The 17,605-nt window shown below is 41.3% G+C and overlaps 1 protein-coding gene across 1 annotated transcript in view; it reads left to right on the top strand.

Annotated features, from left to right (window-relative positions):
• The window catches only part of LOC107568894 (coiled-coil domain-containing protein 148-like), a 72,204-nt gene that overhangs the window by 47,888 nt on the left and 6,711 nt on the right, over positions 1–17,605 (top strand). The window contains exon 11 of the mRNA XM_016254887.1: positions 16,822–16,962. Within this exon, the coding sequence (XP_016110373.1) occupies positions 16,822–16,962 (141 nt within the window). The remainder of the gene's footprint in view (positions 1–16,821; positions 16,963–17,605) is intronic.

The raw sequence follows: 17,605 nt of genomic DNA, 5'->3' as shown, positions 1-17,605 counted from the left end.
CACCTCTTATTGCATGGCACAGACCTTACCTCACACTGACTGCACCGTGTACCGCGGCCACTCCCACCTCTTTGGGGCACTGGATCCGGAGCCGCTGTGACTGGATCCAAAGAGCTAGTGCTACTTCCAGCCCTATTTCTCCTACACCTGCTGCCTCTACCTCTAGCAACAGCTCTCCTATGGACACTACGACTTTGGCGCTTAGAGGGTTATCGATCAGGCCAGTGCTGCTTCCTCAAGAAAGTTTTGTCAGTTTAAACATTAAAGTAATTTTAAGCCATTTAAGCCCAAGACATCTCAGTCCGGTACGCACACGCTGTGATAAAGTGTTTCTATGCGCACCACGCACACATCTGAAGTGCACAAACAGATAGCCTTCTCAGACAGCAGGTGAATACCAATGGCTGTCTTGACAAGTATCTTTGTAAGCACAGTCGGTTGTTTTAAGTGAACATAAACAGTAAAGAAAATATCAGATGTACATCAGTATAACGGATCCGTGCATTTCTTATATAAATGTTAATCAAAAAGAGCAAAAGAAAAATTATTCACTGCTTTAATAGCTTTAATGAATATTTGCGTTATGTTGATGTTAATAAAGTAATGGGGAGGGGGGAGTTGTTGGGGGGGCGCGAGTGAAATTAGACACTTGGGGGGGGGGGGGCATGTCCTAAAAGGTTGAAAACCCCTGATCTAAGGGACATGCCACTCAGCCAACACACTATCAAGTACTGCTATCCTCTTCTCCTGGTCCCCTCTGCCCTCAAAAATCTTCACCACGCTGGAACTGCATAACACATACAACCTCATCCGTATACGGAAAGGGGAGATGAATGGAAGGCCGCCTTCATAACACCAACTGGGCACTACGAGTACCAGGCCATGCCACATGGTCTAACCAACTAACCCTCTGTATTCCAGGGATTTATCAACGAAGTGTTCTGGGAGTACCTCCACCACTTTGTGATTATCTACATGGATGACATCTTGATTTATTCCCAGAGCGAAAACGATCATTGTACGACCACTTCATATTGAGCAGGTCCTCAAAAAGGTTCAGGAGAATAATCTCTACCTCAAATTTGACAAATGTGAATTTCATCAATCTTCTATCCAGTTTCTCGGCTACATCATCAATGCCAATAGTGTACAGATGGACCAGGGGAAGGTTAAAGCAGTCAGAAACTGGCTATTATCTTTTACAGTAAAGGAATTACAATGATTTCTTGGATTAGCTATGACTTCTACAGATGTTTCATCTCCAACTTTAGCCAAATTGCTTCGCTGTTAACCTCATTACTATTCAACAAGCCCAAGTCTCTTGGGCCACAACCAAGAATGTGAAAGCAGGTGCCCTCTCTTGGCTGCACTCTCCAGACTCTCGAATTGTAATCGTCAGCTCGATTCAGTGGTCACTTGATGGAACAGATCACCAAGGCCACTCAGTCAGAAACCGTTCTGCCGAGAGGTCCTGAGGGAAAGACCTACGTTCCATCCATTCTCCACCTTTCCCTCATGGACTCCTGCATTCCTTGATGGTAACACGAGTATCCAATAAATACACTCGCTCATCCGTAATTTCTACTGTTGGCTCAGTCTGTTTCAGGAAGTCCATTGGTTTGTACTAGTATCCCCCAACTGTGCCATTTCCCAATCTTCTAGACACCTACAAGAGGGTCAACTTTTTCCATTGCCCATTCCATGCCTTTGAATTCTTCACATGCATTATTGTGGTAGTAGAAAAAGTTCTCTAAAGCCTGCTGCCTGGTTCCTGTCCAATGCATCTGAGATGTCCAAAACCTTTTTTACTTAGTCTTCAGAAACTACGATCTACCTGAAGATATCATTTCTGATCAAGGCCCCAGTTTATCTCTAGAGTGTGGAAGTCATTCTTAAAAAAAGATCTAGGAGATTGGATCTTCCTGAAAACATTCTGCCACAACCATCAGGACAGCTGATGGGTTCCATGAGATGACACGCTATACCCAGCCCAACTCATGGAATTCCACACTAACGACCCAGATCGAATTGCAGCCTGGGGTAAGGACCGACCTCAACGTCAGTCACATCTTGCCCTACTCAATTGTTAACTTTCCTGTTTGGTTCTTGCCTCAAACATTCACCATTAAAGCTCCGTGTTGATCCTATCCTCCATGTCTGTCCCTCATCCCGTGTGATGGGTACATTCTATTAGTTTTTGTTTGAATTTCATCAAATTAGTCATTCTTAACCAAAATCCTTACTCAAATGTCCGCTGCTTATGATGGTAATTGTCAATGCATTAATGATCATCCATTATCCAGCTATGTTCATCAACAATTACCCCATCAATTTTAAGAAATTTTGGTGTAATCTTTGATGACCAGCTGACTTTCAAACACCACATCGCAAAAACTGCTCGATCTTGCAGGTTTGCATTCAGATCAGGCCCTTCCAAACGGAGCATGCTGCACAACTTCCTGTTCAGGCCCTTGTCATTTCTAGGCTGGACTACTGCAATGCTCTTCTGGCTGGACTTCCATCATGCACAATCAAACCTCTTCAAATGATTCAGAATACAGCAGCACAACTGATCTTCAACGAGTCAAAAAGGGCCCACATCACACCTCTCTTTATCTCCTTGCAATGGCTGCTGGTTGCGGTTCTCAAGTTCAAGATATTGATGCTTGCATATGAAGAGTTCATTTGCAAAAACCGATAAACGCCACAAAAAATCCCTAAACACGTTTTGTCAAAAAAGCCGGTTTTGTCCACTTTCAAGGCATCGCGAGTTCACGTTTTACTGCAGAAGCCGACAAGCGCCCTTGTTGTTTTTGAACAGAAGTTGATAAGTCAATTTTAGCGAATCAGCGTGCTGTATTCAGGTCAGATGACAAGGCTACTTTCCCTTTGAAAAGACGTGCTACCTGAGAGGAGTTTCGTCAAAGCTGACTAAAACTGATCGAGGATGGATAATTTTGACGAACTTGATGAACCTGTGATATCTTCCTCAAGGCGAAAAAAGAAAATAAAAGCTGAAACGTTTTCACGGAACCTTGCAAAAGCAGCGCTTTACAAAGTTGAGGGAAAATCTCCGTGTATTGCGTGTAATCACATCCATACAGTTTATGATCACAACAAAAACAACGTTTGTCAGGCATCTACATTGTCATCTGAGGATATTACAAAGATTAAACAAGTATTTTTTAAACTCTAAAACATGAAATGTGGAGTTATCTGCTATTGCTATAAAACAAACTTTTAATATGTAAAAAAACATACTTTCAATGAACTAAATTACCTGTATTTGTTTAAGTTATTACTTAATCAAAACAACCCAACTGCTGTTTGATTAATATTACTTGGAATGCGCTATAAAAAAAAACGTGATTTCTGAAAAAAAATTATTTCGGTTATCGGTTTTTGCAAATGAACTCTTCATATAGAACAGCCACAGGCTCAGCACCCTCCTACGTCTACTCACTCTTACAAATCTACATCCCCTCCGTAAGCCTGAGATCTACAAGTGAGCGACGCCTCGTGGTACTATCACAGAGGCACAAAATCACTTTCCAGAACATTTTCATTCACTGTTCCTGGCTGGCGGAATGATCTTCCCACCCCCTTCCAGAATGCTGAATCCCTGACAATTTTCCAGCGACAGTTGAAAACGAATTTCTTTCGGCAACATTTGACTGCATCCTAAAAAAACACAGTCTAGTACCCCCGTCTAGTACTTGTACTAATCTGAACAATGTCTTGACACTTTGTATTATGAGCACTTCCTGTTATGGATCTTAGGTTAGGGACAGGTTTGGTGGTATGGGTAGGTTTAAGGGTTGCAAGGGAACATGGTTCAATCTGCTTATATTATATTGTTTTGATAAATGAACAAGTATTTTCTTTTAAAAAACGTTTTTTCCTTTTATAACACTATAATAATATACTAATATAGCACTTGTAAATTATTGCTCTTTTGTTGGTTTTGATTGCTTCTATTGTCCTAATTTGTTAGTCGCTTTGGATAAAAGCGTCTGCTAAATACCAAAATTTAAATATAATGTAAATGTAAATAACAAAACTAAATTGAAATTTTAAAACAAGCCCCTAATCAAATAAAAGAAATCTCTTCATATAAACAAAATAAGTCTTTGTCTGTGCTCTTTACATTAAAAATTAGAGGCAACCAAATTACATTTCATTACAAATTACATTGTATAATTTTGAAATTTTAAGCAAAAACAGAATGGTTTGACTTCAGTTTTGTGAAACTATGCATAAAAAAATATCTGCATGAAGCAGAAACAGAGGAGCTGAATGAGACACAGATTCACTCTCTGCCAGCAGGTGGCGCTTAATGCATTTCCTTGGTTTCCGCTGTAAACAAAGCAGAGTAGCACTTTGAACTTGAACTTTAATATGCGTTATACAGAGACAAGAGGAAAATAAAAAGTACCATCTAAACTTTTCTAAAGACCTTCTAAACTTTTTTATTATCTAAAGATAATAGCCAGAAAAAGACCTTTTCCAAAAGTGGACAATATCCGCTTCGCATGCCTGGAGCTGACCCATGCTGGTCGCTGAGGAAATACTTCAACCATCGGCTTTCCCCCGTGGACGAAGCGAAGTTCAACCCGGGGTCATCACATGTGGTTGCCGCAAGCCCGCCTGTCGCCGCTCACTCGCTGCTCACTCTAGCCCACCGTGTGTGATGCCGTGTTTCATTGTGAAAGCGAAAGCCTTCCAAAAGAGGACACGACTAGAAATCAGTGGTTACGTTGTATTTACAACACTGTTCCAGAACAGTTCAACCCAAATATTCCGATGTGTCTAGCTCATTTTTTGGAGGACTTTTTGTAGTTTGTCATTTCTCCGATCACAAATGCAGACATGGTTTTATGTTTATGCAGCGCGATGCAATGCTACGCGTAAAAAGACAGTATAAGTCATTATAATCCGTAATTATGTCCTATACTATAGCCATGCGAATATATATTAACTAATGATCTGTTAAGCATTATATAATGTTTGTTAATGATTTATAAATGAAAGTTATTATAAAGTGTTACCCCAGTCTCTGCCAGCACATTTCAAACAATGATAGAGGCTTGTTCACAGTCCTATGCTGAAGTGGCTGAAATGAACAGTTCATCTGCTTACTGGAGCAAACGTGGTTGGTGGGAGATTGATGGTGCTGATGGCCTTGTGCACGGTTGCAGAAATCATTGCATGCAAGTCCACATAGCCCTAAGAAAGACGTGTCCAGGTATAGGTCAATCGAAACAGCAACTGTGTCTCTCTGGCCAAAGGAACACTGAAAAAAGCAGAGCACAAATTACATTATAAAATGTATGCATAGTAGGCAGTATTGAATTTATTATAATTACCACATCAGGTACGACTGGTGACAGTGGTATGATCAGGTCATTGATCCTTCTCAGATCTTGTGTCAGTCACCAATTTTGACCATCTGCCTACCATACGGCCAATGAGTTTTGATAATAATGCTGTTTCAACATATTTTTAATCACTAGTTCAATACCTTTCTCGTTCTTAAGAAAGAGTATTTTTTCACATTGATTGGGCTGTGTGTTTTCATTAACACACTTTTGGATTTACTTGTTTGAGCTGCACTAACTCCTCTCCCTCGCTCACTTGGTGGGATATAGTCCACAGGAAGTGGTTATAGCTTAGTGGACACCGTCAACACAGAAGGGAAGAAGAGAGACACACCAGTTTCTGAAAATATAATTTCCATTCCTTATTTATGCATCATATCTCATCCTAATAAATTTAGAGGTCAATTTGGAATGATAGTAAATTTGTGCATAAAATGTATATCATCACAAGACAAAAGGACATGTTACTGGGCAGGAGCCACTATATGGCAGTGAGTGACAAGAAAAGAGAAAGTAAAGAGAAGAGAGGCGAAAGAATACAGAACCATGTCTGTGCCTACTTTTTTATTTTGTTACAAAAGTACAGATATTACAATTGGCAATGAGGTTGTCGATCTGTCATTGTCATTCTGTTACACTGTGGAAGCTTCTGTCACGAAAACAAATTCCTCGTATGTGTAAACATACCTGGCAATAAAGCTCATTCTGATTCTGATTCTGATTACATTTCCTTTACCGGTTCCATTCCTGCCATGCCCTGGCGAGCTTTCACTTCTACTGTCTGGCTCAAAATGTTTGAAAATTACCTTCTTATAATTGCTGCTACTGGTGACGCATGGCCAGAGGAAAGAAAACAAGCTGTTTTGCTGCATGCTTTGAGCACAGAAAGACAAAGACTGTTTTATACCTTACCAGACATGGGCAATACCTATACTATGGCTGTTGCTGCACTGAAAAGACATTTTGTTCCTGCAGTTAACGTTGTCGTGGAGAAACACAAATTAAGGCAAAGGATACAGTGGACTGACGAAACTATTAATCAGTTCCTGGCTGCTTTACGAGAGCTTTTGACTGCATGTGATTTTGAAAACATGGAAGAGCAAATGCTACGCGATCAACTCATGGAGCTGGCGGCTAGTTTGAGATAGACTTTTGCTTGAACTGGACATTATTCTGAATCAAGCTGTCTCAATTTCAGTGAAAATGTAGACTGCATTAAAGAACTCAGAGATACTTTCAGATACTTCACAAGTGCGGGCCATACAGAGCGATCGAAATGCAAAACAACCGCTACGGGACAGAAAGACACTACCTTCCTTTCGTCAGATTGGCCTGTTGCCAACTCGAAACAACAGCGTTCATATTACTGTTGCGGATTCAGCAGCCATCTGGCTAACAAACCTTCATGTCCAGCGACCAAAGCTATGCAAAGTATGCAATTCCTGTGGAAAAATAGGACACTTCGCCAAAGTTTGCCACTCATCACAGAAACAGGTACGTGAGATTGTACAGGAATGAACCTATGACTGTGAAAGACAAAATTCTCTGTTGTGTGCAAATTAAAACAGATGATGGACATTGTCAGCCAGTGTGACAACAACCTGTCTGAAAACCTGTACTGACCAGCTGGCCCCCATCTTCTTACAGATCTTCAACAGATCACTGGAGCTGTGTGAAGTCCCTACATGCTTCAAACGGTCCACCATCATCCCCATCCCAAAGAAACCCAAGATAACAGGACTTAATGACTACAAACCTGTGGCTCTTAACGTCTGTCTTCATGAAGTCATTTGAAAAACTGGTTCTGGCTTATCTGAAGGACATCACTGGACCCTTACTGGACCCCCTGGAGTTTGCTTATCGAGCAAACAGGTCCGTGGATGATGCAGTCAACATGGGACTGAACTTCATTCGCAGCATCTGGACAAACCAGGGGCTTATGTGAGGATCCTGATTCTGGACTTCATTTCGGCCTTCAACACCATCATTCCAACAGTCCTCCAGACCAAACTAACCCAGCTCTTTGTTCCTAGCTCTATCTGTCAATGAATAACCAGCTTCCACACCACACTTATCGGCCTCATACAGGACGGTGATAAGTCTGTTTACAGACAGGAGGTTAAAGAGCTGGCTGTCTGGTGCAGTCTTAACAACCTGGAGCTCAACACGCTCAAAACTGTGGAGATGATCGTAGACTTCAGGAGAAACCCCTCTGCACTCTCCCCACTCACCATCATGGACAGCACTGTGGCTGCAGTGGAGACATTCAAGTTCCTGGGGTCCATCATCTCCCAGGACCTGAAGTGAGACACTCATATCGACTCCACTGTAAAAAAAAAAAAGCCCAACAAAGGTTTTACTTCCTTCACCAGCTGAGGAAGTTTAACTTGCCACAGGAGCTGCTGAAACAGTTCTACTCAGCCGTCATCGAGTCTGTTGTGTGCACATCAATAACTGTCTGGTTTGGCTCAGCTACAAAATCAGACATCAGAAGACTACAGAGAACGGTTCGGACTGCCGAGAGGATTATTGGTGCTCCCCTGCCCACCCTTCAAGAACGGTATACATCCAGAGTGAGGAAAAGGGCTCAGAACATCACTCTGGATCCCGTACATCCAAGTCATCCCCTTTTTGAACTTTTGTCATCTGGCTGGCGCTACAGAGCCCCAAATACCAGGACAGCCAGGCACAAGAACAGTTTCTTCCCCCAGGCAATCCACCTTATGAACAGTTAAATGTTCCCCCCATTATGCAATAAAAATATGCAATAACCTTATATTTATTTGTTACCACCTCCATCCTAGTACATCCCTGCATCTCTTTATATTCTATTCCATTCTATCATCTATAGCACAACTGTACATACAATTTAATTATTTTTAAATTTATTTTTCAATGTTTTGTCTATTTATATTTACATATGTGTATTTTTTATTTATTCTCATCTTATTTTTATTGTCTCTGTGTTGTTGTTGTCTCTGTGAACTGGGAGCTTATGGCACTAAAACAAATTCCTTGTAATTTGAATAAAGCTCTTTCTGATTCTGATTATAGAAGGTGATACCGTTTTTACAAATGAGACTCCTGAATTGCTGCAAGTTCACACTGTAGGCTGTGCAAGTGGATTCATACACAAAGTGAAAGTAAAGCAGGATATCGTACCTGTTTAGCAAAAATTGCGAAGACTGCCATTGTCAGTGAAACAAGCTGTTTCAGATTAACTCAAAACCTTGTTGGAACATGACATAGTTGAACAGGTGGATGCATCCCCATGGGTCTCTCCAGTGGTAGAGACAAAAAAGGAGGTGGAATTCACGTGTGTCAATTTAAAGGTGACCTATTATGCAAAAATCACTTTTATAAGGAGGCCGCAGTGTGAAAACAACAATAGGTAAAAATCCACCCACTCATTTTTTTTATAATACCAATAAATCATAAGCGGTCTCTCCAATCGAGTGGTTCCAGATTTCTCCCTGTATACATGTCATACTAGGGAACGCTCCGCCTATTTGTGACGCTCTCTGCCCTATTAGCATAGACACAGCTCTGAGTGAGAAGCAGCAGTCCGCCATTACTGTTTTCTTGCTGTAGCTGCTGGAGATACAATGCCAGCGCCATAGAGGCATTGCAAGTGTCATGTGTTGGGATGCACCAACGAACATAGGAGTCTCCATAGACCGCTGAGGACACACGGTGGATACATTTAATTTTCGAAGGAAATGTCCTGAAAAAAAAGGAAAAGTCCTATATATTTGTGCCAATCGTTTTACACTGGACTGCCTCACAAAAAAGGTTCAGTTCAGCGCTGGAGTTGTACAAAGGTTGCTTCTGAAAGAGGGATCAATACCAACTCTTCGTGTGCGAACGTCAGCTCCAGACAAAGTATCACGCATCATATTTTGTTTTCCAAAAGAGCTTCTTGGCACTCTGTAAGGCTAATGTTGCTAAAGCTACCATTGTCTCTGCCTGTTTTCACTGATGCTGCCTTCACGTGCTACCAGAATGATCGTAAATAGGAATGTGGTAGTTATAAATTTCATATGGAAGCAATGTGAAGTCGACCGCTTGAATTTGTCAAGCTCATAATCACAAGTGGGACTTATAAAGGCACCATGTGACCAGCTATGTTGTTATTTTTATCGTGTCGTGCTCCCCGTCTGTGTAATTCATAGACATGCATTTACTGCACAGTACAATCAGATTGCGTGATGTTGTCCTGTTTCATTGCTGCCGGTATGCTGAAGCATGAGATCTTGAAGCTCCACCTTCTTCTGAAAAGGGAGGCGGGAGCACCAAGCTCACGGCGCGTTTTGGCTCATACCCTAAAAGTGGCAATTTCAACAAGCTATAAAAAAATTATCTGTGCGATATTTTGAGCTAAAATTTCACATGCACACTCTGGGGACATCAGAGACTTATTTTACATCTTGTAAAAAGGGGCATAATAGGTCACCTTTAAGGGAGCCTAACAAGGCTATAATTGTTAATAGCCACCCCTTGCCTCAGAGGAACTGTTGGCAGACCTGCGTGTTCTCTACCATAGATCTAGCCTCAGCATATCATCAGGTTCCATTGCACCCTGAAAGTTGAGATTTAACAGTGTTTATCACGCAGGAACAGGTTGTTCTGTTATAAAGGTGTCCCATATGGACTGCCTTCGGCCACGCCTGCTTTTCAGAAAATGATGATGACCATATTGCATGGATTGCCAGGTGTCCAAGCCTACTTGGATGACCTGATTGTGTATGGAGACACAGAAGACACCCATGACACTCGATTCAATTCAGTACTTCACCGTCTGAATCTGAATATGCAGAAATGTAAATTTAAGTTGCAAACCCTGACATTTTTGGGACACAATTTCCAAAGGGGGACTGCATCCATTTCTGCCTGATTACGCAACTGTGGTGGAACCATTGCGTGAATAGTGACATGAAAGTTCACTTCTACTGGCATGAACTTTCTCTGGACTGATCCCTGACTGCCAACTTATGTGACTACTGATGCTTCTGATTACGGAGTGGGGGGAGTCCTTTCACAGCTACATACTGATGGCACTGAGCGCATAGTTGCATTTGCCTCCCGAACTCTTCCGCCAGCTGAAAGAAAGTACTCGACTATGGAAAGAGAAGCATTGGCTTGTGTGTGGAGTATTGAAGGACATATCTATGGGGGAGACATTTTCTTCTGCGCACTGATCATCAAGCTCTCACAACGCTTCTTACAGCTGAAGGGCCATCTGTTATGATATTCTTATGAGGTTGTATTCCGTACTGGGAAGTACAACACAACAGAAGACTGTCTCTCTCGACTCCCTTTACTTGACAAGGGTGACTGAACAGATGAATCAGAAATAGTCGCCACTGTTTCTCACTTGCTTGCCTTGTCTGTCTCAGAGTTCACTTCTGCATCAAAGAGCTGCCCCCAGTTAGCCAAACTTCGTGCACAGATAGAGATAGGCTGGCCTAAAAACAAAAAGTATGGTCCCAAACAAGACCTGGGACCCTACTTCCACATCCGATATAAGCTTTCTGTTGTCCGTTAAGTATGCGGGGTAACCACTGCCTAGTAGTCCTAGTGTCACTGTGTATAAGTGTTCCGCCCATCGAGTGTATTATATGTACTTTGAGTTTTTGCTTTTTACTCTTATTTTGAAAATTATCTGACTAATCAAGAGAGCAGCCATCTTAGTGCAGTTTTGCTCAGCTCTCTCAAGCATTACGCTCCATGTGATTGCTGCTACAGTTTTCTGTAATGTTCATGCCTTTGAAAGCATTGTCATTTCACTGTACTGCTCTCCTCGTGTGTTTCCATATGTGTGAACACAATTCAGCAGCAAGCCAAACTCTCATTCAATGCACATTGGAGTAAAAATCAGGAGTTTTGGAAACTATACCCTGGCTCCAGTCTTTGTTTGAATGGAGTTTGACTTGCTTCTGAATTGTGTTCACACATATGGAAACACACGAGGAGAGCAGTAGAGTGAAATGACACAAACTGGCTGGCTGAACATCCTGACAGGATCATACAGCAGCAAGTAGTGAGCATCATGGCTGAAAGGTATCCAAATTACACCACACGGGGAAAGACACAAAGTAAAAATAACAGAACATCTGACAAAGCCTTTAAAAGATCCATAAGAACTTCAAGATCCTCAAGCTCTTCAGTTGGTGTTGCTGCAGCACATGCTAGAGCTAAGGTAGAGGCTGCACGAGCTAGAGCTACCTTTGCAGAGAGAGAAATTGCAATTAAGGTGGACAAAGCACGACTAGAGGCTTTCTTGGAAGCCCTGCATCTAGAAAAAGAGGCTGCAGCTGCTAGTGCAGAAGCAGAGATACTAGAAGCGGCAGCAGAGTTTGAGGATGAGGAGCTGTATGACAGGAAAAGCCACTCTTCATCAGCACGAAACACAGAGAAACGTGTTTGTGATTGTGTCAGGGACCAAGCTACATATTTCAGTGAGCAGGCTTAGCTCTTGATCAGTCTCAGGACTGCAAATCTGAACCAGACCAAGTAACGGAAAAAAATATAGTGCATGTAAATGATTGCCAGTATGTTATACTTGATGCAGGTTCCTCCTCTTCATCTCTAAGAGAGACGAAAATGCAAAAAGTAAAACTCCCAAGAAACATAAAAGAGCAGTCAACAGAAATACTAGTCAGTAATAAATGGCAGCAACAGCCCCAGTTCAGTGGTGTATCAAGCTCTTTGCCACAACACTCACTACAGGCATGATGGACCTAGTAAAATATCTAGCACGTCGTGAGCTAGTGAGCAGTAGTTTAACACACTTTGATGATCACCCTGAAAGTTACAGAGCCTGGAGGTCCTCATTCATTAATACAACAAAAGACATGGGTCTTACAGCCGGTGAGGAGTTAGACTTGTTGTCAAAGTGGCTCGGCAGAGAGTCTTCTGAATATGTGAGACGTCTCAGGGCAGTTCACATAGGAAACTCAGACGCAGCTGTTTAAGAAATTAGACAGTTTTCCCAGGATTTCAGATAAAGATAACCTCAAACTAAGAGAGCTCTGAGATCTTTTAATGGAGATGCTCTCAGCTAAAGAAGACGGTTATCTACCAGGCTTAGCCTATTTAGACACTGCTCGAGGCATCAGGCCAATAGTCGAAAAATTGCCATATACCTTACAAGAGAAATGGATTTCTCGAGGCTCAAAGTACAAAGAAGCGTTTGGTGTTTCTTATCCTCCTTTCTCGTTCTTTACTCAGTTCATTTGCAATCACACTAAAACACGCAACGATCCCAGCTTTGCTTTTTCCAGTAGTTGTCATACACAGTATGAAAGACTCCCTCAAAGACGCACTAGAATCAAGACACCAGTGATGGTACACAAAACTGAAATCTCGCATGATGCACCTCAAGACAAAATGCCTTCTAAAGATGACCCAGCAAAATATTGTCCCATCCACAATAAACCCCACCCTTTAAGGAAATGTAGAGGCTTCAGACTACCTCGTTTGAAGTAATCGTGCTTCTTATAACATTGTCCAGAGAAACAAGTGTTAATGATAAATCCCCTGTGTCGTTTGTACTGGCTATTGTATACAGGTCACCAGGGCACCATACAGACTTTATTAAAGAATGTGCTGATTTTATATCCGAGTTGGTGCTGGCTGCAGATAAAGTTTTAATTGTTGGTGATTTTAATATCCATGTTGATAATGAAAAAGATGCATTGGGATCAGCATTCAAAAACATTCTGAGCTCTATTGGGGTTAGACAACACGTCTCAGGACCTACTCATTGTCGAAATCATACTCTAGATTTAATACTGTCACATGGAATTGAAAATTCCACTCTCAAAACTGAATCATTTCTTAGATGAGGACGGCCTACTCCGAGTCTGAGGCAGATTCAAACAGGCAGATTTAAGCTACCCAGAGAAAAACCCAGTCATCTTACCTGGCAAGCATCACGTCTCTGCATTACTCATACGCCATTACCATGAACGTGTGGAGCACCAAGGCTGCATATTCACAGAGGGGGCCATTCGTGCCGCTGGAATATGGCTTATCGGAGGCAAGAGATGCATATGAAGTATTCTTCATTCATGTGTAACCTGTTGAAAACTTTGTGGCAAACTAAAGTTGCAAAAAATGTCAGACTTGCCACCAGAAAGGCTGAGTGTATCACCACCCTTTACTTACACTGGTTTAGATGTCTTCGGCCCCTGGACAGTGGTAGCTCGCCGCACAAGAGGAGGTCAAGCTCACAGTAAATGCTGGGCGGTGCTTTTCACCTGCATGAGCACCCGTGCAGTCCACATCGAAGTAATTATGTCCATGGACTCTTCGAGTTGCATCAATGCACTTCGCAGGTTTTTTGCAATCCATAGTCCTGCAAAACAGCTGCACTCTGATTGCGGAACTAACTTCATTGGCGCCTGTAATGAGCTTGAATTCATCAAAGTGGCAAAAGAATCAAAGGTGCAAAGGTACATCAATGACCAGGAATGCATATGGGTTTTCAACCCACCACACTCCTCCCATATGGGAGGTGCCTGGGAGCGCATGATTGGTCTAGCTCGCAGGATTCTCAACTCAATGTTGATGCGCGAAGGACTCTCCAACCTCTCCGATTAAGTACTTTGTACTCTCATGGACGGAAGTGTCAGCAATTATCAACAACAGACCTCTAGTACCTGTATCCATGGATGCAGACTCACCCCTGATACTTTCTCCTGCAATGCGTTTAACACAAAAAACAAGCGATACCAGATATATTTGTAGAGTATAATAGAGTAACGGTCTTTATGTGTGTGTGTGTGTGTGTGTGTGTGTGTTAGTTTACTTGGCCAGCCCGGCCCATCGGGGCCATTTACAGCTCTTTAAACAGTGTTTGAAGTCAGATTGAGGAGATGATAGTGGGGGCTGGTTCGAATCTTCTTGACGGCGAAGAACCATCTGGCAATTTAAAACCCCTATACAAATGTAAAGTCTCTGACCAGAGCTGTAATTTATAAACACCAATTCTTAAGCCATAAACACCCAACGCTCATGCATGATTCTACGCAGACGCTACACGCACCACCCCCAAGAGGAAACTTCTCGCAGAAAGACATTTACAAACACCAGTGGCGACAAGTACAGAGCCTAGCCAACCAATTCTGGTGTCGCTGGAAACAGGAATACCTTCAAACACTGCAAGTGTGGCGCAAATGGCAGGAACCATACCCAAACATCCAGGAGGGCGACATAGTACTACTAAAGGACAAACAAGCAGTCCGAAATGAATGGCCCATGGCAGTAGTCACAAGTGTTTTCCCTGATAAAGACGGATATGTTCGCAAGGTTGAACTTAAAGTGACTAAAGAAGGGTCCAGAAAAACTTTCCTAAGGCCTGTATCTGAAATCATTCTCCTTCTAAGAAAATACGAAAATGCCTTTGAACAGTTTGTTACAGATGACATCTTTATAGATGTCAGACGGGGAGTGTTCAGTGGGTGTATATAAAGGAGTTGTTAAGGACACGGGAGGTTGCGTCACTGTTTCTGCTACTGCTGGTTCCGTTGTCTGGCGTCTGGCTGCCTGGTGTTGGAGGCTGGTGTCTGTTCAGTGCTCTCCATGGCTGTGTTGTCTTGCCAGTGTGAAAATTCGGCATATTGAATCCCCGCTGTTTACATTGCTGTGTGCGTGTGTGACTGCTGTCTTCCTGTGCACATTGAAGGTTGTTCGGCCGGATGAGTGACATGCTTCCCGCATGCTGATGTAAATCAGTGCATTAGCGGGCCTTATTCCGCTCTGCTGCTGCATGGCCGGATGTTTCGACGGTGCTGTTTGCCGTGCTTGTGGGGGTGCTAGAGTGCCCCGTCCTTTGCTGGTCTCTAACTTACAATTGTTGCTTGCTGGTTAAGTCTTTTCTTTTGTTTGTCTGGTTTGTTTGTTTGTTTGTTTCTTAATCCTGCTGAAATAAGATAACTGTACTCCCGGTGTACCAGTTTGTAGTTTAAACCACTTGTAATGTTTTAAATTGATCGTGGTACTCAACTTTGGAGCTAGTGTTCCAGGTTTAACTGTTGGGTTTCCATTTTTTTCTTTGAAGAAGAGAATTTGTCAAATTGATTTGTGAATTATTTTTATTTTTGTTAATGATGTTGTAGTGTTATACCAGCTGGAATTGTTATTTCCTTTCTATTTTCAGGAGCTGGGGAAACCAGAGAGGGCAGGCTATTTATTTTTTTGGTGTGGGAGTCCTGTTTTCAAATTGTGCAGTTTTCCTTTCCTTATATTTTTGGAGTGGATTTCACTAATGTGGGATTTGTTATTTTTTTGTGCACATGTGGAAATTAGTGTGGGCCTCTGGAAGGCCTAGTCTTTAGCCTGCCTTACTACTGGTGAGCCCCAGTTCCTTGGGTTGGTTAATTTATACTTTTTTTTCTCCTTTAGTTTGTTTCTCTGTTTATTTGCTTCTATGCCACAGCTAATTCCTACTGTCTGAGACCGTCTACTGTGAACCCAATATTGCCTATTACCTGTCTCTTCTTTTTAACTATTTATGGTTAATAAAAATGTTGTATTAAAATTAATAAAGACTGGTGAATTTTCATATCCACGTCTCATTATCCCTTTATTGAGGACAAAACTCGAACCGGTGTGCTTTGTCTTTGTACTCCCTGGGTAGTAATACGGGGTGGCGTAGTCGTCAATAGAGTAAAATGTATCTTGCTGTTGTGTGATCTGTTTCTGACCTTCACCTGCCACAGAAGCAATCAAAATCAACAAGAGAGCAATGAAATGCAAGTGCTATAACAAGTCTCAGTTAGCTTAATACAGTACACGTAGCATTTTTATTATTATTATTATATAATAAATAAAAAGAAAACGGATAGAATAGAAAAAGAATAGAGCAAGCTAGTGTTAGAGGCTTTTTTTGCTTTTGTTAATTGTATAAATAAAAAGAAAACAAATAGATAGAATACAAAAAGATTAGAGAAGCTATGGTTTTTGTTGTTGTTGTTTTTCTTTTTAAGAAAACAAGCAGTTAGTAAATGAACAGAGTGCAAGTCTAAAAGGGGCAAGTTTTTTTTAAAGAATATGCAAAGGCAAATGTGACCATGCCTTAAGGTGTTGTTGATGATAAAAAGAACACCACTCAGCTACTCATATACTACTGTTTATAGTTGCATTTTGCATACTGTCTCATATACTGTTTTATACATATATTAATATAGTCTGCAGTATGGCGTAACAAGTAGCCCATGCTAGTATTCCATCTGTGTGTGTGTTTAAGACTGTATGCTTGTCTAATTTGCGTGTGTAATCATGTTTTGATGTTCTGCATGCCCAGAGAGATTTGCTATGTTGTATTTTGATGGATCAATAACGTATATCTCCAGTGTACATATTTCCAGTTTAACACTTCAGTTGTCTATATACTTGTCTAATTGCTGCTGAAGCCACCTGTCACTCTGTGTGTGTTTAGCTGCAGCGGTGGTGCATTCAGCAGGAGGAGGCTGCGGAGTTGGAGGCTACTCTTGCTGCTAACTGGTACAAAGAGGAAGAGGAGAGACTGAGGAAAGAACACCAAAGAGAAAAGACTAGAAGAACTCAACTGAAAAAGCAGGTGATGTCATCATTAATTAAAGTCAACATAAAATAGCATTCCCAAACCATTCACCTCTGTAATGTGACATATTATGGACATAAAAAAAAAAAAAAATATATATATATATATATATATATATATATGTTCATAGCTTAATACAGTACACGTAGCATTTTTATTATTATTATTATATAATAAATAAAAAGAAAACGGATAGAATAGAAAAAGAATAGAGCAAGCTAGTGTTAGAGGCTTTTTTTGCTTTTGTTAATTGTATAAATAAAAAGAAAACAAATAGATAGAATACAAAAAGATTAGAGAAGCTATGGTTTTTGTTGTTGTTGTTTTTCTTTTTAAGAAAACAAGCAGTTAGTAAATGAACAGAGTGCAAGTCTAAAAGGGGCAAGTTTTTTTTAAAGAATATGCAAAGGCAAATGTGACCATGCCTTAAGGTGTTGTTGATGATAAAAAGAACACCACTCAGCTACTCATATACTACTGTTTATAGTTGCATTTTGCATACTGTCTCATATACTGTTTTATACATATATTAATATAGTCTGCAGTATGGCGTAACAAGTAGCCCATGCTAGTATTCCATCTGTGTGTGTGTTTAAGACTGTATGCTTGTCTAATTTGCGTGTGTAATCATGTTTTGATG

The sequence above is a fragment of the Sinocyclocheilus grahami genome, unplaced genomic scaffold (genome assembly GCF_001515645.1).
Source record: "Sinocyclocheilus grahami isolate Dianchi unplaced genomic scaffold, SAMN03320097.WGS_v1.1 scaffold1290.1, whole genome shotgun sequence".
Taxonomy (NCBI): Eukaryota; Metazoa; Chordata; class Actinopteri; order Cypriniformes; family Cyprinidae; genus Sinocyclocheilus; species Sinocyclocheilus grahami.
Note: the sequence above shows the minus strand (reverse complement) of the source record. Positions and strands in the feature narration are given on the sequence as shown.